General features: G+C 38.9%; 1 protein-coding gene across 1 annotated transcript in view; it reads right to left on the reverse strand.

Annotated features, from left to right (window-relative positions):
- LOC129240140 (neuronal membrane glycoprotein M6-a) overlaps positions 1-19,419 on the reverse strand; it is a 110,580-nt gene extending 91,161 nt beyond the window's left edge. Inside the window, exon 1 of the mRNA XM_054875697.1 lies at positions 18,144-19,419. Within this exon, the coding sequence (XP_054731672.1) occupies positions 18,144-18,147 (4 nt within the window). The 5' untranslated portion in view covers positions 18,148-19,419. The remainder of the gene's footprint in view (positions 1-18,143) is intronic.
- Positions 19,420-24,471: the final 5,052 nt, after the last annotated feature.

Below are 24,471 nucleotides of genomic sequence, written 5' to 3' on the forward strand. Positions count from 1 at the left end.
AAAAAATTTTTCTATATTAAAAATGGTCGTCCATCAGCAGGTAATGGGAAACCGTCGATTGTATTTCTGCCATAAAAAAACTGCTTATAAAAGCTATCTGCCGTTCGGAGGCAAATATACGTCCCTCTATTTGTGGAAAAACATCATTATTATTATTAATAATATAATATTCGGTCTGTTCATGTAAAAATTATCCAGTAACTTAATTTCTGACAGTTCGCTCTCAATAACGCAAAACCAATAACAATTTGCAGGTTTTGCAAAGAGCTAATTAAATTGTCGGCGAGAAAAGTCACAAAAATGAAAAAACATTCAGTTTAGCTACCTCGAATTAAAAAAAATCGAAATTACGAGCTTAGCGTTATATGATTTTATTTTGTCCCCAATAATTAGTTCCATTTCATCATCGGTGTCAGATGAAGAACATTCCATTAGTGTTTGTATTGTTGTGGCAATCACAGCTTTATTCACATTTTCCTTGCTTCCTATTGCCAAATTAGTTAGTACAAGCATAAAACGCAAAAGATTCCTTGAATGCTTTCAATTTCTATTTCGGAAACTGCAGCAACAGTGACTGCAGGCTGGATGCAGAAGTACATACCTCTATATCATTGACCCGTTCCCATTAATATATGATTTCAAATAAAATTTATAAATGTTATCTAAAATATATTTACTTTACTTCCCATTTTAATCACCCTTTTTATTTAAATTTAGAGTTTTGACTCAATTCCCAAAATTGAATTCTTGTTTAGTTTTGCATTGTGATCAGCTGTTTTTTTCATTTGCAAATTCTTCCAAATAAAAATTTATACAGCACAAACTTGCAACTTCCCCTCAAAATGAAATGTAATTTTTCTCTCTCACTTTCCCCTACTTTGCAAGGTTTTTGGATACATGAATACCAAAATTGATAGTTTGTAAGATTGTGTACGCTAGCGCTACCCATTCTACGGTCTAAGTCAATTCAAACAAACTGGAACGAATAGGTAATGTCTGAAAATGTTTATCATTTTCTTATTGTAACCTCATTTAGACTAGTTTTCAAGTACTTGGTGTGTAGTGCAAATATCACTAGTTTGTGAGTAAGAAATTTGTCTCACTAGTTTATGATGTTTTCTACAACATAACTGCGCACATAAACACAAATACAAACGCAGTGGAGATAAGGGAGTTAGGAATATGAGCACTGGGAATTTAATTGAAATGCCCGTAGCGTGTGGGCGCTACGAATGAGCGGGTCGGTGCTGTAGTTAAATCATAAAAAAGAGCTCAACAAAATAAGTGCAGACGCGTTGCCTAAACAAAGTAGATGTACCCAAATATTAGCATAAACAAGGAAGGAAATTAAACAAATGGAAAATGTGGAATTTTACATATTTTTGCGGAGTTTTCAGACTTTTTAATAAAGCCATTGAAGTAACTTTTTTCATGGGCTAATAACTGTGGGTCATCTTAGGCGAGTTTTCATGCGTGACTTTTATGCGGTTGCTTTCGGATTTAACGCAAACTGTGGGCATGCAGCGTCAAATAATAGAACAGCTTTTTCTAATAACGACCACCCTTTGCCGTAAACTTTCTCATAAAACCCCATCTGCTGAATGGCAACAGAAAGGTGTACACCACAAATTAGTGGGGAAGCTCATCCAAGCAGCAAACAAAGGATGTATGCCAGTTAAAATTAAAATTTATATTTAAATTAAATTTTAAAGCGCTACAATTCTTTCTCGCGACCTTTGCGCACAATTAATTGCACAAGACCGCTAGCTGATGTGTATGTCCAGTTACAACAGCTTTACACAAGCGCCCGATTGTCCCTATCGTTGCTCATTTGATACTTTAATGTCTTATTTTTAATGATTTTTATTTATTTTGGTTTTTTCTGAATTTTGTTAGTAAGTACAAGTATTTGCAACATTTTTGCGTCGCTTAATCGTTAAATCGCAAACCCAACACCATGCTAACCGCCAGCCGCAACTCGCCATCCGCCAACAGCAGCAGCAGCAACATCGGCGTTAAGGTATGCTCAACCAAAATCCGCACAAAATCAGCATAAAATCAACCGCAATATGAAATGTCAACACGACAACCAACAGCGGTGACAGCAGCAATCAGGCAACCTACAGTTAAACAACTGTAGTGAGCACCAAAAAAAAAAATAATTCTGAGAGCTACAGACTGTTAACAGTCAACAGCTAGCAGGCAACAGTCAACAGTCAGCAGTCGCAGGTGCTGACAGTGAAAGCATAGAAAAATAGAAAAAAAGTAAGTATGTTTGCTTTGAATTTAAATGCGGAGCGTAAAATCAGCTTTAACAGAGAATGTGATATTTGGTCAACTTTTGACATTGAAAATAAAGATATATTGATTGGAAATTAAGAAAAAAAATAAAATAGTTAAATTGGTTCAATAATTAAAAACCTGTTTAACTTAAAAGGAAGAAAGTATTGATACAACATTAAAAATACAAAACAAAAATTCTCCAACCTTGGAGAAATTCATAGTTATCAAGTTGATATCCAATATCATTCTCCAATTCATCCCCAATCTCAGACTACAGGTTCAAATGCACTTGCGAAAATCATTTTCTCAAACAAGAAGCATTGCTTTTAATACGAAAGCGTGCAAATGGCAGCGATGGCAAAGAATATAATCGACGAGGTATAAAGAAAAATTAAAATTCCTGAATTTTAAAGCAGATTATTGCGATTTATTGAACTATTACAAAAGGAGTAAAAAAAAAAAGAAAAAAACTTAGTTCTTCTACGCCGTTTCAATTAAAAAACATTGTTTCTCTATTTCAACTTCGATATTTCAATGGTATGTTTGAGACCAATTGAGGAGGAACTATTGTGACCAAGGGTATTGAGTCAAAATTGGCAGCCACAAACATTCATCTGCTTGCAGTCTGTCCCTAGAATGTATTATTTAAGCGTTTGGCAAGTGCGATCAAAAATAATCTATACTAATATTATAAAGAGGAAAACTTTGTGTGTTTGTTTGTCTGTTTGTTTGTTTGTTTGTAACGAATAGGCTCAAAAACTACTGGACCGATTTTAAAAATTCGTTCACCATTCGAAAACTACATTATCCACGAGTAACATGGAGTACATTTTATTTTGGAAAAAAATAGGGTTCCGTAAGATATTTGGATTTTTCGGACACAAACTGAAAAAAATCTTATATATAAAATAAAGTCAACTTTTTGTGTGTGTTCGCTAACCGGCCGTGTCTGCACCGAATTAAACCAAACTTACACACATTGTTAAGAAGGTATTGAAGATGGTTTCCGTATAGTTTGGATACCTATTGGTGGATAGGGCTCGAGATATAGGTCAATACGTGGACCCGGGTAACCTTCGGATGTATATGTACAATATGGGTATCAAATTGAAGCTGTTGGTGAATGCTTTAGTTCAGAGTATTTTTCATGCCGCTCCGTGACTGGGGTCTCGAGATATAGGTCAAAACGTGGATCCGGGTAACTTTTGGTTGTGTATGTACAATATGGATATCAAATGAAAGCTGTTGATAAGTGCTTTAATACGGGGTAATTTTCATACCTATTGATGACTAGGGTCTGGAAATATATGGCAAAACGTGGACCCGCCGTGTCTTTGAACCGAATTAAACCAAACTTACACACATTGTTAAGGAAGTATTGAAGGGTCTCGAGATATAGGTCAAAACGTGGACCCGGGTAACCTTCGGATGTATATGTACAATATGGGTATCAAATGGAAGCTGTTGGTGAATGCTTTAGTTCAGAGTATTTCCATCCGCTCCGTGACTAGGGTCTCGAGATAGAGACCAAAACGTGGACCCTAGAATGTGTTTGTACAATATGGATACCAAATTGAAGCTGTTGGTGAATGCTTTAGTACAGAGTATTTTTCATGCCGCTACGTGACTGGGGTCTCGAGATATAGGTCAAAATGTGGACCCGGGTAACCTTTGGTTGTGTATGGGTATCAAATGAAAGCTGTGGATAAGTGCTTTAATACGGGTTAATTTTCATACCTATTGACGACTAGGGTCTCGAAATATATGCCAAAACGTGGACCCGCCGTGTCTTTGCACCGAATTAAACCAAACTTACACACATTGTTAGTAGGTATTGAAGATGGTTTCCGTATAGTTTGAATACCTATTGGTAGATAGGGTCTCGAGATATAGGTCAAAACGTGGACCCGGGTAACCTTCGGACGTGTATGTACAATATGGGTATCAAATGGAAGCTGTTGGTGAATGCTTTAGTTCAGAGTATTTTTCATGCCGCTCCGTGACTGGGGTCTTGAGATAGAGACCAAAACGTGGAGCCTAGAATGTGTTTGTACAATATGGATATCAAATTGAAGCTGTTGGTGAATGCCTTAGGACAGAGTATTTTTCATGCCGCTACGTGACTGGGGTCTCGAGATATAGGTCAAAATGTGGACCCGGGTAACCTTTGGTTGTGTATGTACAATATGGGTATCAAATGAAAGCTGTTGATAAGTGCTTTAATACGGGGTAATTTTCATACCTATTGATGACTAGGGTCTCGAAATATATGCCAAAACGTGGACCCGCCGTGTCTTTGCACCGAATTAAACCAAACTTATGCACATTGTTAAGTAAGTATTGAAAATGGGTTTCGTAAAGTTTGGTTGTAATTCGGAGCAGTGGCAACGGGTACAGCGTTCTTTTGAGCCAGCCATAATACCGCTTACTTTTTTAACGCTTGGGGCGGAACTGAACTGTCAAATTGACAGTGTGAGTTACAATGTGTCAATATTTCTTTCTGATTTGGATGCCATAAGGAAAAAACGTAAGTGTAACATGTAAAAATTGTTTGTGAATTTTTTTGGAGTGGATTTTGGAACAGTGAATAATTTCTTACGAAATTTGAGAATTTAATGTGAAATCCGAATGAAATTATGTGTTCGTGGAAAAAACAATTTTTTTTTTTTTGAAAAATATAAATGGATAATGGTTAAAAAAGCTCCAATGCTTAATAAAACATATAAATTGAAACGAAAAATTCATGGATGATCACGAAAAAAGACGATTGTTTATTCATATGCCTTGATCTGAAATTTAAAAACAATCTTCTTTTTTCCTAATTTTCAATTTATGTTTTATATTTACTCAAAAACAAATAGAAAAACAAAAAATATTGTTTATGCCAAAGCGCTTGAATAAAGAATAAAGAAATAAATAATATGAAAACCATATATTTTCTGTTCTAAACCATATCTATTCTATTTTAGTGTGCCCAGCGAAGGGGGCCGGGTTTGCTTCTTCTTCTTCTTAATTGGCGCGATAACCGCTTACGCGATTTTGGCCGAGATTAACAAAGCGCGCCAGTCGTTTCTTTCTCGTGCTAACCGGCACCAATTGGACACACCAAGTGAAGCCAAGTCCTTCTCCACCTGATCTTTCCAACGCAGAGGAGGCCTTCCTCTTCCTCTGCTACCACCAGCTGGTACCGCATCGAATACTTTCAAAGCCGGAGCGTTTGTATCCATTCGGACGACATGACCCAGCCAACGAAGCCGCTGGATCTTTATTCGCTGCGCTATGCCTATGTCGTCGTAAAGCTCATACAGCTCATCGTTCCATCGTCTGCGATATTCGCCGTTGCCAACGTGCAAAGGTCCAAAAATCTTACGCAGAATCTTTCTCTCGAACACTCCAAGCGTCGCTTCATCGGATGTTGTCATCGTCCAAGCTTCTGCGCCATACGTTAGGACGGGCATGATGAGAGTCTTGTAGAGTGTTAATTTTGTTCGTCGAGAGAGGACTTTACTGCTCAATTGCCTACTTAGTCCAAAGTAGCACTTGTTGGCAAGAGAGATTCTACGTTGGATTTCAAGGCTGACATTGTTATCGGTGTTAATGCTGGTTCCTAAATAAACGAAGTCTTTTACAACCTCAAAATTATAACTGTCAACAGTGACGTGGGTGCCGATACGCGAGTGCGCCGACTGTTTGTTTGAAGACAGGAGGTACTTCGTTTTGTCCTCGTTCACCACCAAACCCATTCGCTTTGCCTCTTTATCCAGTTTGGAGAAGGCAGAACTAACAGCGCGGTTGTTAAGGCCGATGATGTCAATATCATCGGCATACGCCAGCAATTGTACGCTCTTATAAAAAATTGTGCCTGAGCGATTAAGTTCTGCGGCTCGTACGATGCTCTCCAACATCAGGTTAAAGAAGTCACACGACAGCGAGTCACCCTGTCTGAAACCTCGTTTGGTATCAAACGGCTCGGAGAGGTCCTTCCCAATTCTGACGGCGCTGCTGGTGTTGAGCAACGTCATCTTACATAGCCGTATTAGTTTTGCGGGGATACCAAATTCAGACATAGCGGCATACAGGTAACTCCTTTCCGTACTGTCGAATGCAGCTTTGAAGTCGACGAAAAGATGGTGTGTGTCGATTCTCCTTTCATGAGTCTTTTCCAAGATTTGGCGTATTGAGAATATTTGGTCGATGGTAGACTTTCCAGGTCTGAAGCCACACTGATAAGGTCCAATCAGTTGGTTGACGGTGGGTTTCAGCCTTTCACACAATACGCTCGCTAGAACCTTATAGGCGATATTTAGAAGACTAATCCCGCGGTAATTGGCACAAATTGCAGGATCGCCCTTCTTATGGATTGGGCAGAGCACACTTAAATTCCAATCGGCAGGCATGCTTTCATCCGACCATATTCTGCATAGGAGCTGATGCATGCACCTTACCAGCTCCTCGCCGCCATGTTTGAATAGCTCAGCCGGCAGTCCGTCGGCGCCCGCGGCTTTGTTGTTCTTTAGCCGTGATATTGCTATTCTCACCTCGTCATGGTCGGGTAACGGAACGACAATTCCGTCGTCAACGATTGGGGTATCGGGATCTTCACATTCTCTATGACATGCGCAGCTGTCACCGTTTAACAGGTTCGAGAAGTGTTCCCTCCATAATTTAAGATTGCTCTGTACGTCAGTCACCAGATCGCCGTCTTTGTTCTTACAGGACAACGCCCCGGTCTTAAAACCTTCTGTAAGCCGCCGAACTTTCTGGTAAAATTTTCGGGCGTTGTTTCTATTGGCCAGCATCTCAAGCTCCTCGCACCCACGTATTTCGGCCTCTCGTTTCTTCTGTCGGATAATACGTCTCTCTTCCTTTTTCAGCTCTCTGTAGCGATCCCACATGGCTCGCGTTGCGCCCGATCGCAGCGTGGCTCTATAGGCGGCATCTTTTCTTTCGGCGGCAGCATGACATTCCTCGTCGTACCAGTTGTTTTTTCGGGCTCGCCGGAATCCGATTTCTTCTTCGGCGGCGGTACGTAGGGAACGAGAAATGTTGCTCCATTGCTCGCGCATGCCGGTGTGTTGGGCAGTGCTCTCCGAGAGCAGGAGTGAGAGTCGAGTGGCGAATCTTCTGGCTGTCTGTTGTGATTGCAGCTTTTCGATGTCGAACATTCTTTGCGTAGGTAGATGTACGTTTTTTGCTGCACAGAGGCGTGTGCGCAGTTTGGCTGCAACAAGGTAATGATCCGAGTCGATGTTGGGTCCTCGGATCGTACGTACATCTAATACACTAGAAGCGTGTCTTCCATCTATCACAACATGATCGATCTGGTTTCGCGTTTTTCGATCTGGAGACAGCCAGGTAGCTTGGTGAATCTTCTTATGCTGGAATCTGGTGCTACAGACTACCATGTTTCGGGCCCCGGCGAAGTCGATCAGCCTCTGTCCGTTACCGGATGTTTCGTTGTGCAGGCTAAATTTTCCGACTGTGGGACCAAAAATTCCCTCCTTGCCCACCCTGGCGTTGAAGTCGCCAAGCACGATTTTTATGTCGTGGCGGGGGCAGCGCTCATAGGAACGTTCCAAGCGCTCATAGAAAGAATCCTTGGTCGCATCGTCCTTCTCTTCCGTCGGGGCGTGGGCGCAAATTAGCGAGATGTTAAAAAATCGCGATTTGATGCGGATTGTTGCGAGACGCTCGTCCACCGGAGTGAACGACAGTACTTGGCGACGAAGTCTCTCTCCCACAACAAATCCGACACCGAATTTGCGCTCCTTTACATGGCAGCTGTAGTAGACGTCGCAAGGTCCTATGTTTTTCTTACCTTGCCCCGTCCATCGCATCTCTTGGATGGCAGTGATGTCAGCCTTTACTCTCACGAGGACATCAACCAGCCGGGCAGAGGCACCTTCCCCATTAAGGGACCGGACATTCCAGGTGCATGCCCTCAAATCGTATTCCTTATTTCGTTTGCAGGGGTCGTCATCAGTGTTGGGAGTTCTCATCCGAGGCTTTGTTGCTGTTTTCATTGGGGGGGCTTTTTAAGTGGCGGGTCCCAAACCCAGCGCACAACCAGCTATGCTGGGATGCTTCGCCTTCTCACTTTAGCTCACTCCCGAACGGCTGTTCGGAAGCTAACCAGAGGATACGTGGGCTAATCCCGGACGTTGTGAGCTGCTTGAACCATATGTAGAAGAATCGTCCTGGCCACTCCCAAGTGAATGGCGATCAGTAACTTTCCCCACTTGCGTGGACTTCTACACATGGAACCATCCTCCTCGGGTTTGCTAGTTATATATAAAATGGCGCATATTGAATTGAACAGATTACCGTAAATGTACCGAGACGTAATTGTAGCTGAGATGTGTGAGGCAACTAATAAGGGAGAACCAAATAAGTCAGCTATTGTACCCAAAAAAGTTAAAAAACCAAGGAAGATGGATGCATAGGAGTATTTGCTAGCAATGACCAGCATATTAAATGAAATACTTTTTTAAATATTGTAAAAAATATGTTAATTTTCATTTAAAAAAAGATCCAGCCTCACAGGTATACAGCTAGTAGCCACATACATATAAGCAGTTCGAATATTGTCCTGCAAATTAATTGAGCAGATCCCTCCTCTAGGAATGCACATACATATGTAAAACTATTTTTCAAATACCTTTAACAGGCATTGCAAATAAAGAGGAGAATGTGTTCCATGAGACTTTCCTTGTGGGCTCAATGCCTATCACATACACCGTTTCAGTTAATATACACTTCTTCCAAAGGGGCCCAATTACTTCCGAAATTAGAATGGATTAAAAAAACATAAATACATACATATGTACACACATACACACATAGTATATGTGTAATAATGCTCTATATTCTGCGATTTTTCGAGCGTTTACATGGCCACAAACTTTGCCCAATTTAATACGATTTTAATGAAATGAAGCTTAAGCTGCACCAGCTGTTAGCTGGTATGGGAGCTTAATTAAATTCAATGCCAATAAAGTCGCAATTTAGTGTAGCATTCGGCAACCCTAAATTAAATAGGCGAACAAATGGGCTACATCAAATCTGGCCAATAACAAAGATAAAGATAAAGAGTGACGATTAGTGAACTCTGCACGTTTGTGGCTAACGAAAAACCTGCGACTGGGGGCCAAAACTAAACCAACTATTGTATACTGATGGCGATGCACAATCGAACATGACAATGACGACGACAATAATAAGACGAGCCCAACGATTAGCAATGTATGTACGTAGGGGAAAACGTAGACCAGTTAGCAGTGAGTGGAGTGTGTAGAAAAGTAACAGGAAGGGATTCCAAAATAGCTTTACCCAAATGACCACAGCACAACAAAATCAGCTACTAATATACGAGTACATACTACAACAATATTGAATGTAGCGTTGAAAGAGCGTTAAACAACAGCAACGATTGAAGTTGTTCAAGTAGTTGGATGGTCATAAGTGAAGTGGAGGAATGGCCGAAAGCCTATAACTGGTGCCGAATGAAGGTAAACGGTTGGGCGAGAGTGGTGAAAGAGTGAACGGACGAATGAATAAATGAAAGGAATGGTGTGGGGAAGTAGAGGCCGCAAATGAGAATTAAAGCACGCACACATCAAATGCAAACACACACAACATAATAATACTGATGATTGTCACGATGATGATGATTGTTGGGTGAATTGAAATTTGTAGGTATGTACGACGGCTATTTGATGGTATAACGAGTGAGTGAGTATATTGTGTCCACTAAGCACATGAATGGGCACAGGGGGACGGGTTGACGTGGATAGCGTGTAAGCTACAGTGACTCCAGAACTCGTTGTTGTGTAAAAGAAAACAAGTTTTCTAAGTATTATCGCATACAGTGGAGTACGTGAGCGCTATAATTGGAAGATGGCGATGACGGTGTGGACTACAACGATGACGACGACGAAAATTGACGATTACCGCAAAGATGACGAAGTCAATGCACAGTGATATTAAATGTAAGAGAATTTAAAAGAAATAAATATTATAATAGTAAGTAAATTTGACTGATTTACTAAATTTTTTTGTTTTTTACAGTTATCTCAAGTATAACCTTACAGAATACTGTGCCAAAATTTCGGGAAAATTAGAGAAAAACTTATGAAGATAAAGGACTTTAACCAAAGAAGTATTGTTAAGGAAACTTTAAACAAAGGAGATCTTAAGGGGTTATATACAGTTAGAATTAAAAACATCGATTTTTTTATTTTATTTTCTTAATACACATATATTATATTTAAGAATACACACACATTTTTCCCAAAATGGTGTTTTCAAAGTCGGTGACCAACATTATTCGATAACGGCTAAACCGATTAGTCTCAAATTTTAATAAGAGCTTCTTAAATATATTTTTTAGAAATTAATCGAAGACTTTTTCTCACTGAGAAGGCCGAAATTTTGCTCAAAAATCGACTTTTTTTTTTAAAAACCGCCATTTTGTTAAAAAAAAATTGTTTTGCTTATTCCCTCGATTAATTACTTGATTTAACATTACTTTAACGAAATCTGCTTGGTTTTTAATTTCAGAGGATCCAGTTCAGCGATATAGTGGTCACCGCAAAACGTCTTTTTTGATAGGAGCTCCCGGAGATCAATAAATTTAAAAGTTTTCTCAGAAAAAATTCTGGAAAATTCGCTTTTTTCGACCTCCTAACTGTATATAACCCCTTAAGCAAATGTGATTCGTTTATTTTCAAAAAATCGATTTTTCCCTTTAGATGTTTCTTATAGCAAATGCAGAGTGGTCAAACTGTGAGCAGGTTGCTACTCCCGTTTCTAGCAGAAAAATTAGAGAGTTTCATGCCGTGTTATCTTTGACAACGCTAGCTTTATGTAGCAAAGGCCTTCGCATTCAAGTGCTTAGTGGGAAGAACTTTGCTTGGAGCTCCTAATGGACGTCTGCTCACTCAAAACAGAAATAACGGTCCAATATTTGTTAAGTTTTAGCAAGATAGGGCTAAATATGTTGAAAGAAGAGGTGTAAAGGTGGACAGATTGGATGGATTTCGTAGGACTCAGCAATGTGGCCATATATGTATGAAATTATTTTATTTTACTTCTTGTATTCTACGGAGAAATTGTTGTACCTCTTGTTATAAGGCAAGACCCAGTCGTACTAAAGTATTTATAACATAATAGAAGGTTGAAAGCTGAACCGTAGAGCGCTTACATTGGACTAAAAAATTTCCAGTAAAAGTTTTGTGCTATTTTATGGAGCTGCCGTATTTTTTTTTTTTTTGTTCTAAAGAGTATGCATAGAGTAATACTAATGCTGCTGGGTGATACTGGGCTGCAGTCGCGTAGCACCATGTCCTAGTCATCTCAACAGTTTTCAGTGTTTAAATTCAGAAATGTTGATAAAAATCGTTTTCGGTAGAAAATTCCTTACCCGCTCAATAAAATGGAAATCGTTTCACCTATGTACTTTAATTAAATCATAATATTATAACAGTACGTTTGCGACCATCTACAAAACACTGCTTGTGCTTGAAAACAGGAGTACGACATTTTTCTTTGTTGTACTTCAGTTTTTGTAATTGCATATGTACATTTTTTCTCTTTGTTTTTGTTATTCTGATACGTGTGCTGTTATTGTTTTTCTTGCTATTGAGTGTAAGTGGAAACAATTGTTACAGAAATCAACGAGCAAAGGGAGACACCGTTAAGGACTGCAACAAATAATACACAAATGCCAAAACAAAAGGTAGCGCTAACAGAAGCTGAAGAGCAATTCTGAGTAACATAAGCACTTACATACATAACAGATAACGGCAGACGTTCTGTCATGTAGGAGGGAATATTTTTTGAGCCAATGAATAAAATTGAAAGCAAAAGCAAAAGCCACATATACATTGGCAACGCAATCGCAACCAACTTCATATAATTGATCAGCGGTAAAGGGCATACAAAAAAACAAGTAGGTAGCAGCCCTATGAACAACAACAGCAAACACAATGATATGTATTCGAAAAGTAAAATGAGGATATGGACATTCCGCTGCGCGCTTAAAATAAAAAAAAAACGCATGAACCCCACATGAACACATGGAAAGAGATCAGGCCATTGCTCAGTGCAAAAGTGGTCAAGAAGCAATGTAAATAAACCCCGAAAACCAAGCGGTTAAAAGCAAATACCTGTAAGGGCGTGCATGCGTGTGGATGTGTGTTTGCACGGGTGGTTGCTTAAATGGAAAGAGACAATAAAAACATAGAAGACAAAAGGCAAAAAGTAAAAGCACGCCGGTGCATATAAAGGCATTCGTGGCGTAAGCACACAAACAAAATATCTATGCATTGGGTATGTATGTGTATGCAGATATAGCTTTAACACACACCAGACAAGCACTAAAGGGGAATTCCCCAAGGAAGGGAGTAGCAGTGGATGCAACTTAAAGGCAGGTAAAATTCGTGGCTAACGATTTCGGTGAACATGTTTTTGCCTACGTGCTTACACGGCAGGCACAATCGTTGCACGACAATGGTTAACGGGACTTTTATAATGTTCCTTCTCTACCGGGGCTGTAAATCATCAAAAAATCAACCCAAATTGCAAGTGAAAGGCACTCGTCGAAACAAAGTCTTGTAGGGCGAGCACAAACGAGCAGGAACCATAAAACAAAAAACAAAGAAAAATACAAAAAAAACACAACAGCGATGCAGCCAAATAATGTAAACGTGAGACGAAAACCCAATTGATAGACTAGCTGGCTGGCTGGCGGGCACTGCCAAGTTGAAAGGGTAAGCGGCAAGAAGTGAAATATAAAAAGGCAAAAAAATAAAAAATTAAAAGAAAAAATTAAAATTAAAAAACACCGCCAGCTAAGCTCTGGCGCAGGAGATCAACGCAAAACAGACAGCTCGTAATCAGGATGTGGCAGGGCAGTTGTTACTCATAGGAGCGCACTCTTGACTTTGGGGTCGGCAACAGAAAAAAGGGATGTCCGACGTGTGGTAAATAAAGCGAAAACAAAGGAATTTCACGCACATTTTTCGGAAAGTTTCAAATTACGTCGTGTTGCAGTAGCAACAACAGACGCAACGGTAAAAAATTTGTAGACCGCGAGACGAAAATACAATGAAATAAGAATAAAAAGGAAGCAAAAGCAACGGAGTTACGGTATATGGCGGTGGATGACAGGTTGCAGTGGCAACGACATTCAACCGCAATGTCGATTCGTTGTCTTTCACTCGCTAGCTTTAATGCAACAAAAACAAGCTATAAACTTATTTTTGGCCAAAATTCAATTTACTTACAGCGAAGCCAAAAATGTACTGTTGCAGCAAAGTGTTACAACTTTACCGTTCCTTCTGGCTGGCTGGCTGGCTGGCTCGCTGCCTGTTTGGTCGTTTGGCTGTTGGTTGTATCGTAACTTTTTTGTATTACTCGCATACTTATACTTATCGCAGGAGGAAATTAAATTATTTCAAGATTGCGTTCGGCATTGCGTCGACACTAGAATTGCGGAAATTAAGCAAAGAAGGGAAGTAAAATTAAATTAAAGCCATTGTGGCAGCAAATGTTAGAATCGCCTTTAGCAGTATGTAGCGAATATGGCCAAGACTGTGTGCCATAAAAGCTGCAAAAAAGTAAGGAAATAAATGAAAACAAAGCAAATTAAGCAGCTGTTCAGAGAGACTTCTGCCTAAGGTGTTTATTATTTGAAATTTAACACATATATTTTATTTTAGTAAGGTAACGAAGGCTTTTTAAATAGAGCAACAATTCGGTTTAAGGACTGCTGAATCATAAACAAGTACTTATACTACTACTATTATACTACTATACTGGACTATTGTGGCGGCCGCGTAATGCACGAAAATAATCAGGCGTAAAGGAATTGAGAACTGCAATCTTAACTCGTTCATATGACAATATGAAAAAAATTCTAATACCGGGGTAAAAATTTCTCAGAAATATAATATTAAAGTTACCAAAACATGAGGTAATCCGATTTTTTTTAAATAGCTATTTTTAGTAACATATAAGAGATTTTTGTTGGCGAAAAGGTTTTTAAATTTCTGAAATGTAGAAGTCGTTAAATTTTAAATATAGATTTTTTTAAGTACACGATTTCTGTGACATTCAAACGGATTTACTTTATATTTAAATATTTAAAACATTGTCAGAGAACGTTTTAAACAAAAATAAACATTTTCAAAATTTTATAAGTTTTATAAAAAAAAATTTTTTTTACATGTGATAGTTTTTAAATTTTAAAATTTTTTAAATTTTGTTTTTGATACAAATTTCAAAAATTGTTTGGTGATTTTTGTTTCGATAAGAACTAAGAATTTTTTTGATACAAATTTTAACATTTTTGACAATTTTTTTGATAAGATAAAAAAAAAATTTCAAAAATTTTATCAAGCAAAAATTGCCAACAATTTTAAAATTTGTATCAAAAAAAAATTTCTAAATTCTTATCCAAACAAAAATCACCAAATAATTTTTGAAATTTTTATCCACATATTTGGTTATCCGTCAGGTTTACGAAAAGCACATTTTCAAAGTCTGCCTGAATTTTGAAATTTTTTGAAAACCTACAAACACAAATATTTACCGAAAACTTAGAAATTCTCTTTAAATTAGTCGTAATAAAATAAAAAAAAAAAAACATTCAAATACCTCCTGGCAACTCTGATATTTTTGAGAAATACCGAACCCCTTTCCGTGTTTGTCGAGCAATGACGAACTTAATACCAAAGATGATAGATTACGACGTTTGGCCTTCAGCTGTGGTGAGAAACGAGATTGAGCGAGTAACTTCGGCTGCCACATCACCGGGTACTCAGTCGTTGTTCAGATGCTAACGTAGCAACTTGATCGAAGACTGTGTTGATTTTTTTTTTCGAATATCATTTTTTTCATAAACATACTGCTGCCATGACCCCGGCAACATCAGCCAATCAGCTGGTTCTTTCAAATTCGCTGAGAGCTGGTTAACGGTCTGGTATTGGCCACACCTTCTCAATTTTTTTCACCATACCTAATACCTAAGATTACTTGAGGAATGATATGTTGAAAATTCACATAAAATATTGAAGTGAAAAAACTATTCAATATAGCAAGAAATACGTGTATACATACATACATTAATAAACTAAACTTCATGCATGAATGAGGCGAATCGCGCAAACCTCCAGATGCTATACAGATTTGCTAAGGTTTTGTTTATCCTTTGAAATATCCAATTTCCGGTCATATTTTTATTGTTCTCAAAGCGGGTACTCCAGAATTGTATTTTCCTCTCGGAACAAATTCATAAAGCACACAGCCGTTAGATGGCCGAGTCGTTTCACCTAAAGATAACAATGGTTCCTTTCCATTGCGATAATGAGGGTACCTGCAAGGCCGATAAACTAGCGAGACGTGGCACCAAGTTGACTGATGAGTACACAGACAATGGCATGGGCATACCCTTACAGACTTGTAAGCAACTTAGCAGCGAATGACTGCAGGTGTGATGAAACCACCTGCATAATCGTCCGACAATTGTGGCCGACTCTCAAGGCTAAACGCACAAAATCTCTGCTATTTTTTCATATTTCTGCCTATGTCGACACTTATCTGACCAATTGCAAATTCATTTTTCTATTTCAACTCTTAAATCATCTCCCGATGGTTAGCACAACATTTGTGCTTGACGGCATCTTACAAAAAATAATCACTTGGATTTAAATAGCAATTTGCATCACCATTTTGAATGATTAATCGGCTACAAAGATTTCGAATACCTACAAGATTTTCTAAGGTTATCTATTTTTTTGTTAGAGTTTCTCATGATTAGAAACTGCATGAGAAGCTCGTTGGCTGCCTACAATATTCTACTTCCGTCAGATAAATTGTGTAATTGGGAGCTATTACTCAGGTGGAAAAATTGTGTGATCCGATAGGTATTTGTAGCTGACAAGCATGGCAAAGCTGATAGCGCAGGTGAGAGTACACTGATCGACAAAAATTAGCTTTTAATTTTCCTTGTACACTTTTTTGGTCTTTTTTACTTTATTTAGACTTCTTAAGGTGGAAAATACAAGTAGAAAAAATGTTACAACTGTAATTGTATTTTTTTTTTTTTTGTAACAGAAGCTTCATATTTTTATAAAGGTCATCTGAGATTACTTAAATTAAAACTTGAAAATATGTTTTTTAAAATTAAAAATTATGATTTTGTGGCGCGTTTGACTTGTGGCTGATCTATTGCAAGCATCCAACAAAATACACTCGGAGGTTTGTCATTTCCTGCCAAGCAGCGATCGCTATTAGAAAAAACTTTGGAAATTGGAATAACATACAAAAAACGTTGAAGAAGAGGAAAAAAAACCGGGAATCCGTACGTAGTCCACAGGCTCTGTACCAAAAGTCATATATCGCATTACTTTTGCACAACCTGTAAGATTTTTTACGCATGTCGATAAGCTTAAGGGGATCCGGTGGTCTAGAAATTTCAAAAAATCGAATTTTTGTTTTTTCGATATTTCGAAAGTATAGTGTCTTAAGAATATACTGTGAAATTTTCATGCGAAAATTCCCAATATTAAAGCTTATACAGTGCAATAACTAGGTAGAGAGCAGTCCGTGTGTTCTTGTACCTCCAACTTGAAACTCATTTAGCTCGAAACGACTTTTTTCGGCCTGGTGTTGTCAAAAAAAAAAAAACTAATCAACCGAATCGTCTGAAGTTTTAATATGTTGTTCACAACATCAATGGCTATCGCCTGTTGATCCCGATTTTTAGAGTGTCAAATTGAAAACCGCGCCATTTTATCAATTTGTTTCTCTAGTACAGGACAGAGCTGCAGTCATACTGATTAATAATTTTTTTGGTTTTTATGTTTCAGATAAATAGAAGAGCCAAAATGGACAACACCGTTCAGGGGTATCAACTTCCGCACCATTTTTAAAATTATTAAAATTAAATTTGTTTTTCATTTTTATATGTAAAAGAAGTTAAATAAAAAGCCTAAAAAATTTAAATATCGTTTTTATTTTTTTATTGTAAAAAAAATCCTGAAAATACCCTTAATTTTCCGGCTCTAGACCACTGGAAACGGTAAACTCTCAAAATAATTTTTTTTTAAATATGTCGGCAGTTCTTGAAGAAGCCAAGTGGAAGAGCCAAAATGGACAACACTGTCCAGGACTTATTTTTTAGGGCGGTCAACTTCAGCGCAATTTTTAAAACTAATTATTAAAATAAAAACAAAATTTTTTTTTCATTTTTGTATGTAAAAGAAGTTAAATAAAAAGCCTAAAAACTTAAAAATCGTTTTTAGTTTTTTTCATTGTAAAAAAAAAATTCCTGAAAATACCCTCGATTTTCGAGCTCTAGACCACCGGCACCCCTTAAATGGTCAAAAGAAATTTTTTTTGATATGTCGACAGTTCTTGAAGAAGCTTGATGTTCACATGACTCATAACCCTTGGTCCAAAAATGGACTTTGTTATTTCAACAAAGGGAAGCGTAAGTTATAGTTCAATAAAGCACAACTTGAAGAAATGACACACGCGTATGCACAGCATGTAGCTGCACACACAGCGGCCCATCGGAATTTTGATAAATATATAATATGATGCGAAATTCAATTCCAAGTTTATGGTGGCAATGGAATGTGGTATTTGTTTTGTGGATTGATTTAGCTGGTTAACTGTCACACGATCCATTTTTGAGTAGTCAATGCAAGGCATAGCATCTCATAGTTGTCTGTTTCAAACTAATAGTATTAATAGAATTATTAAGCTAATCGGTGGGCTAAAAATACGCTAGCGCTTTAATATTACGAATAAGCAAATAACCACATAAGTGGGTGCATGCAAGCGCAAGTACTTACCCATTTTGTGCGTATTTTAATATCTGTACGTGTTTCGTATAATTTATTCAGCAAACTTGAGAATACTTGGTACCGGACACCAGCTGTGCAGCAACAACAACGATACAGTATATATTTTACAGTATTTGGACTTCAACACACATACATACACGTGGATATATGCAAATTTGAGCTTACTACCACCACACTTACAATAAACACACGGGCTAAATGTACAAGTATGTGCTCACATACATACAAGTATGCACATGCCTGTATACGTATGCGTATAAAAAAGACTGTTAACGTAAACACATTTACACCAGTGCATGTGAGCCGGGCACATTACACTCACACATGTGTGCAAGCTCGCGCTAAGGTGTTAAAACCACGAAAACTTCAATATGAAACACAGAGTAACAGAATTGAGCTGCGGCGTAAAGGTAAAATACACAAACAAACACTATCTAACTTGTATTGGTATGCGATGGCTGGTTAGCTTGAACGCAAATCAAGCGAGAGCACGCCGTGCACTATTCCCCGCTTAGAGCCAAGTTAATTTGTTGAGTTGAGTTGACTATTATGCAGCGAATGGGCCAGAATATTAACAGCGGGTTGACTTAAGGCGCCCGGCGGTGATGACATGAGCGGAGATGGAGAAGTGTAGGGAAATGAGTGCTTTTATGTTTATATTGTGCTGAGTGGCCGTAGTAGTGTGGCTTATAAATTTGTTTGTTTGTACGTCAGCGGGGTGCGCTGGTGCGAGGTGAAGGTAAACGTGTTTTTTCGCCCAAATTCAATTCGTTACGGACGATGTGGGTGCCGTTTTCGTTTGCTACTGTTTTTGTTGTATCTGGTTATGACTTGTGTCGTTGTTGTTTGGCCCTATTTTCATTTTATGAAAATATTGCATTTATTTACTTTTGTAATTTTGCTGTTGTTGAATAATTTATTAAATATTCCCTTTTGCACTTGTGTTATTTACCCTTCTTTTCATATGCTTTTATTTGATTGTTTCGAAGCTTATACAGATCTGTGCATGTGCGTTTGTCTCTTTGTTGTGTGACTTCAGCAGCTTTTCATATGCACGCAAATAAGAAAATGGCAGTTGTTCGTAACCCATGAAAACACTTGTTTGCTAGGTTCTCTTTAAGTGTTTATTTTCTTTTTTTACACGTTAGCTTGACAACAAGCTAGTAAATATTTGTTGTTAGGATTACACCTATAATACACAGGAATCTATTAAATGGGAATCGCGCTAAATTCGTTGCATAAAAATTCAAGTCTTCACTAAATAAATTTGAATTCACTAACTCATTTCGAATACGTTTTTATGCATTTTCTACGCACTTGGCTTGTACTTGGACCACCATTTGTATTTACTTTGTACTGCTAAAGCAATGTTCCACTGCATTAAATTAATTTATTCACTCTAATCCCATTGCTTTTCGTCAATGTATTGCACATTTGGCTTTAAAAACAATTTCAAACGCCACACAAACACACCGCCGCTTGACTCTACGACTTTGACATTCTTTAGCGCTAAACAACCACCATTTGTCCAACATTTAATGTGGCCTACGGTCTTGAGCTTTGTTTGCGCGCTATTTTACTTGTTTTAACCACCGCTGAAAAGCGAAAAACAAAAACAAAAAATGTTAGTTAAACGCGACAAACCATTTAGGAGTGAACGTTTGCCGTCATTTTTAACTGTCACAATTTTTAACTTTAAATTCGATTGTCAAGAAGCCACTGACTTTACTAGATAATAGTCAGCCAACGCTTCAAACTACCATCACCAACAAGCGTTGCACACAAACTGTCGCAATTGATGGCAAAACAAAACTCAGCAGCAACAAACAACTGGCAAACCAATTAGCCAGCAGCAGCAAGTTGCGTTTCGGTGAAGCAGCCAACGAAATAAACTTCACAACGACCACTTGCTGGCAAATGCGCACGAAAAACCTGTTTCATAGCGAACGTACAACTCGAACATGTTTGATGACCGTTAGTTTTGAGACAGCGCTATTAAAAATAAAATTCAATTCATTCAAGCAGACACGACTCTACCAAAAAATTGTCTAACGATGAGGTGACTTAAATTTACAATTTTGGTTGAATCACCTAATTTTTGTAAGCTGTCAATAGTTCATTATAGAATAAAATAGAAATAACACAAAATAAGAATATGTGATAGTTAATATTTTATATATATTTATTATTATTATTTATAGGGGATATATACAATATAACCCTAACTTAATTAGCACACTGGCTCCTAGGGCCTTCAGTGTGTGATATATTTATTTTAATATAATTTCGAAAAATTAACAACTAAATTCTGCCACTTCCCCTCTGTACTGCATTCAAACGACAATTTGCACGCATAGCTCTAATGCAACTGAATAGCTCTCAAACTGTCGTCAATTGCTTGAAGTGTGTCGTTGGTAAATATTATTTGTTTACCTGAACAATTTCGTTTCACATACGTCTTTACATATTCATGCGCGTACATGCACTTCCGATGAAAGCTTAATATTTATTTAGACATATTTGTTTTAATGCTTCAAAAGGATTTATGTAGTGCATACAAGTAGAGTGAATATTACTATTGCCTCGAGCTTTCAAACATTATATTCAAAGCAAAATAGTTTGCAAGCTGCTGCTAGACTTTGAGCGTAGTTAACGAAATTAAAATAGAAAGTAAAGTGAAATAAAATAACTCAAAATAAAACAAAAAATATCCAAATAATATCAGATGAAACGAACTAAATAAAATAAAATCAAAACTAATAAAATATAAGACAATTTATGATTAAGAACTAGAATGAATATTCCGCTAACATTTTTGTAAATTAGGGGTTATGTACTATGTATATACAGTTAGAACGACGAAAAAGCGGATTTTCCAGAATTTTTTCTGAGAAAACTTTTAAATTTACTGATCTAAAAATTTGTACACGTATTATGTTATCCTTTAGCTGTATTTTAAGACTTAGTATTAGTAAAAATATTTATTTGGAAAGGAGCTACAGCTGATCTCCGGGACCTCCTCTCAGACGTTTTGCAGTGACCACTAAATTTTATTTTAAATTTTGTGACCAAATGGCGGTTTCTCAAAAAAAATATCGATTTTTGACCAAAATTGCGGCCTTAAATCCTTTATAAAAAAAAATGTATTTATCGGTGAGAAAAAATCTTCGATTAATTACCAAAAAAATATATTTAAGAAGCTCGTGTTAAAATTTGAGACTAATCCGTTTAGCCGTTTTCGAGTAATGTTGATCACCGACTTTGAAAGCACCATTTTGAGAAAAACGCGTTTAAAGTTTGAAAAGCAATTTCATTCACTCTGAAACGCCTTTTCAACTTCAAAAATATTCACCGGAACGGTATACAATTTTCTGTGTGTATTCTTAAATATGTGTATGTGCATTAAGAAAACAAAATAAAAAAAAATCGATTTTTTGAAAATTCTAACTATATATAACCCTTTAAGTTTAAATTCATTAGAAAAAAACAACAGTCGCCTTTCTTCTGCCTTCAGCCTTTCTTCTAGGCTGAAATGCCTATTCCTTCTTCTCTCTACGGCATCATATTCGAGAAGTAGATGTGGTGGATTTGCCGGGGGTTGATCGCAAAAAAAGACAGGAGTCGGTGGACCATATCTAGAGCTTCTGCAGATGGCTGCATAATCTGCCGCGAGAAATACCAGTGAGCATTCCCTGTCTGTTCTTAAGGAAATTCAAGACATATCTGAATGTCTTTTGATTTTGAATTCTTTTTTTGATACCTGACCCTGATAAAGACTTGGGCTGGCGTGGCCCCATTGCTTGGTGCCAGCTTATTTCTGTTAGCCTTAGCTCTTCGTTTTTCAGCTCTTTTCTGATGTTGTTGTGGTATGTTGTCCCAAAGCAAGGTTCTTGATTCTGGTCCAATAGCGAGGCCGCAGCGTTTTTAACCAATGCAGCAGCCGCCAGTATTCCCACACGTTCTGAGGCCCATAGGAGCCTGGTGCGAGTGTGCAATCCTATCACATTGAGTTTCTCTATGCACTCCAGAACTTAACTTTGAAGGAAGATAAAGCCTTCAACGCAGCCTGACTGTCGCTCAGAATGACAATATGCTCACTCCGGAGTTTGCTTTCTAAATTGATCCTTGAACATAGACTGATGACATACACTTTCGCTTGCAAAATGCTGGGTAAATTACCCATTGGCATGGCCAGCTTAGTTTTGGCAGTGTAGAATCCAACACCTGTGCCTTCCGGTGTCTTCGAGCAATCTGTATACCAGTGCAAGGTACCCTGTTTGTTTTGTTTGTTAACAGTAATGGAAGCCCCGCCAGTGTAGGGCATATCACCGGTCGTCTTCGTTTAGCTCATCTAAAGGTAGGCCTAGGAAACATGCTGTTTCGACAGGTTGGGTCCAGAGGGAGAGGGGTTTTAGATGAGTCGGTTTTAGAAGGCATGTGAAAAGGTGATTAGTGTCGTGCGGGGTGCCTTCACATGCCGGACATATGTTTGGTATGTCGGGGTCAATTCTGAATAAATAGGAGTTTAACCTGCTACAGTATCCAGAACGTAATTGTGCCAGTGTTACACGTGTCTCACGAGGAAGCTGGAGCTCTTCATCTGCTATAGGTGGTGGTTGGACTCCGATTACGGCATTCACAGGACGGGAGCCCGGTGAATGTCGTTTATTGACTGTCTAAACACTGTCTGGTCCAGTAAATTTCGGTCAGTTTTGTCCTTGATTTCGTCGGCGTAGTTTAAGAGGTGTCTCCTGACGTGCCTGGGAGGCGGTAACATCCCAGCAGGTACTGCTTGCTGAGCAGTTTGTTATGCTCCATTACTGGGAGCATTTGTGCCTCGTTGTGAAGGTGTTAAACAGGGGACATCAGGAGGCAACCGATCGCTGTCCGAATGGCAGTATTTTGGCATGTCTGTAGCTTTATCCACTGCGAATCACTAGTTCCAGGCGACCAGACAGGCGCAGCATAGTTCAGAACCGGCCGACCAATTGCCTTAAATGTCGATAGCAACAGTTCTTCGCCTTTGCCCCAAGTGCTGCCGGCAAGCGACTTGAGGACCTTGTTGCGATTTTGGACTTTAGTGGCAATTGCGGTTGTGTGCGCTGAGAAGGAGAGCAAACTGTCGAAGGTAACACCCTAAATTTTGGGGTTATTTACCGTCGGAATTGGTGTGTCGTCGTCCTTAAGGGGGGACAGCTTCACCTCCTTTGTCCAGGTGGTAAACAGGTCACCTTGCTTAATCTTCCTCTGCTTTGATGTTTGATCTCGCAAAATCATTGACGAGTGAGACCGCTCAGGTAGTTTGCAGACCACCTCTTCAGCCCTGGTTGGAGTGTCGATTGATAAATATCATCTAGTAGAAATGGCTGGCTGTGTCGAAAGCCTTCTTCAGGTCCAACGCTACTAGGAAAGTCCTCTCGCAGGCGCGGTTTTGGTTAAGCCCGCGGTTTATCTGGGCGTTTATGGCGGTGAGTGTAGTGGTGGTGCTACGCACTCGTCGGAAGCCGTGCTGATGTGGGGCTGGGGCCAGGTGTTTCGTGAAGAGTGGGAGGAGGAGAGTTATCGGACGATAAGATTCCCCTTGGTTGGCGGGTTTCCCAGGTTTCAGTAGTGGGATCACTCTCCCTGCTTTCCACATGTCAGGGATGATGAGAGTGGTCAAGGACAGATTGAAAACCCTTGTGAGAAATCCTACTCCCAATGGTCCCAGGTACTTCAGCATCAGCGCGTTTAGTCCGTCAGGGCCAATGGCTTTTGATTTTTTAGATTTATTGATGGCCCCCTGAACCTCATCACCGGAGAAAGCAAGTGGCGCACTGTCGTTCGTCAGTTTGTGTAGCCTTCTGGTAGTACGACGCTTGGCTCTGTCGGCCGGCAGTATAAAAAGTCGGCTAATGTAGCTCGCGCATCTCTTCGGATCCGACGAAGTGCAACCGTTGCATGTGATAGCCACCTGGTCGTTGTGCTTCGTCGGGTTCGACAGGGACCTAACGGTGGGCCAGAGCTTACTCACCCCAGAGGTGAGATTACAGGTCTTCAAGTGCTCAACCCATTTAGTCCGCTTATGTTGATCTACCAGTTGCCGGATCTCCAAATTGAGATCCCTAATGCGGGGATCCCCGGGATCGACCTGGCGTAGGCGGTCACGCTCGTTTGCCAAGCTGGCTGCTTCGGCTGGGAAATGGGGATGAATGTCTTTGAACCTTCCAGGAGGAATGAAGCGAGCCGCAGCAGCTGTGAGCATCTTGCGGAATGCGCGTTCGCCTGCGCGCACATCGGTGGGGATGGGAAGAGCGGCGACGGTGTTTTCAATGAA

This window comes from Anastrepha obliqua, chromosome 3, assembly GCF_027943255.1.
Source record: "Anastrepha obliqua isolate idAnaObli1 chromosome 3, idAnaObli1_1.0, whole genome shotgun sequence".
Lineage (NCBI taxonomy): Eukaryota > Metazoa > Arthropoda > Insecta > Diptera > Tephritidae > Anastrepha > Anastrepha obliqua.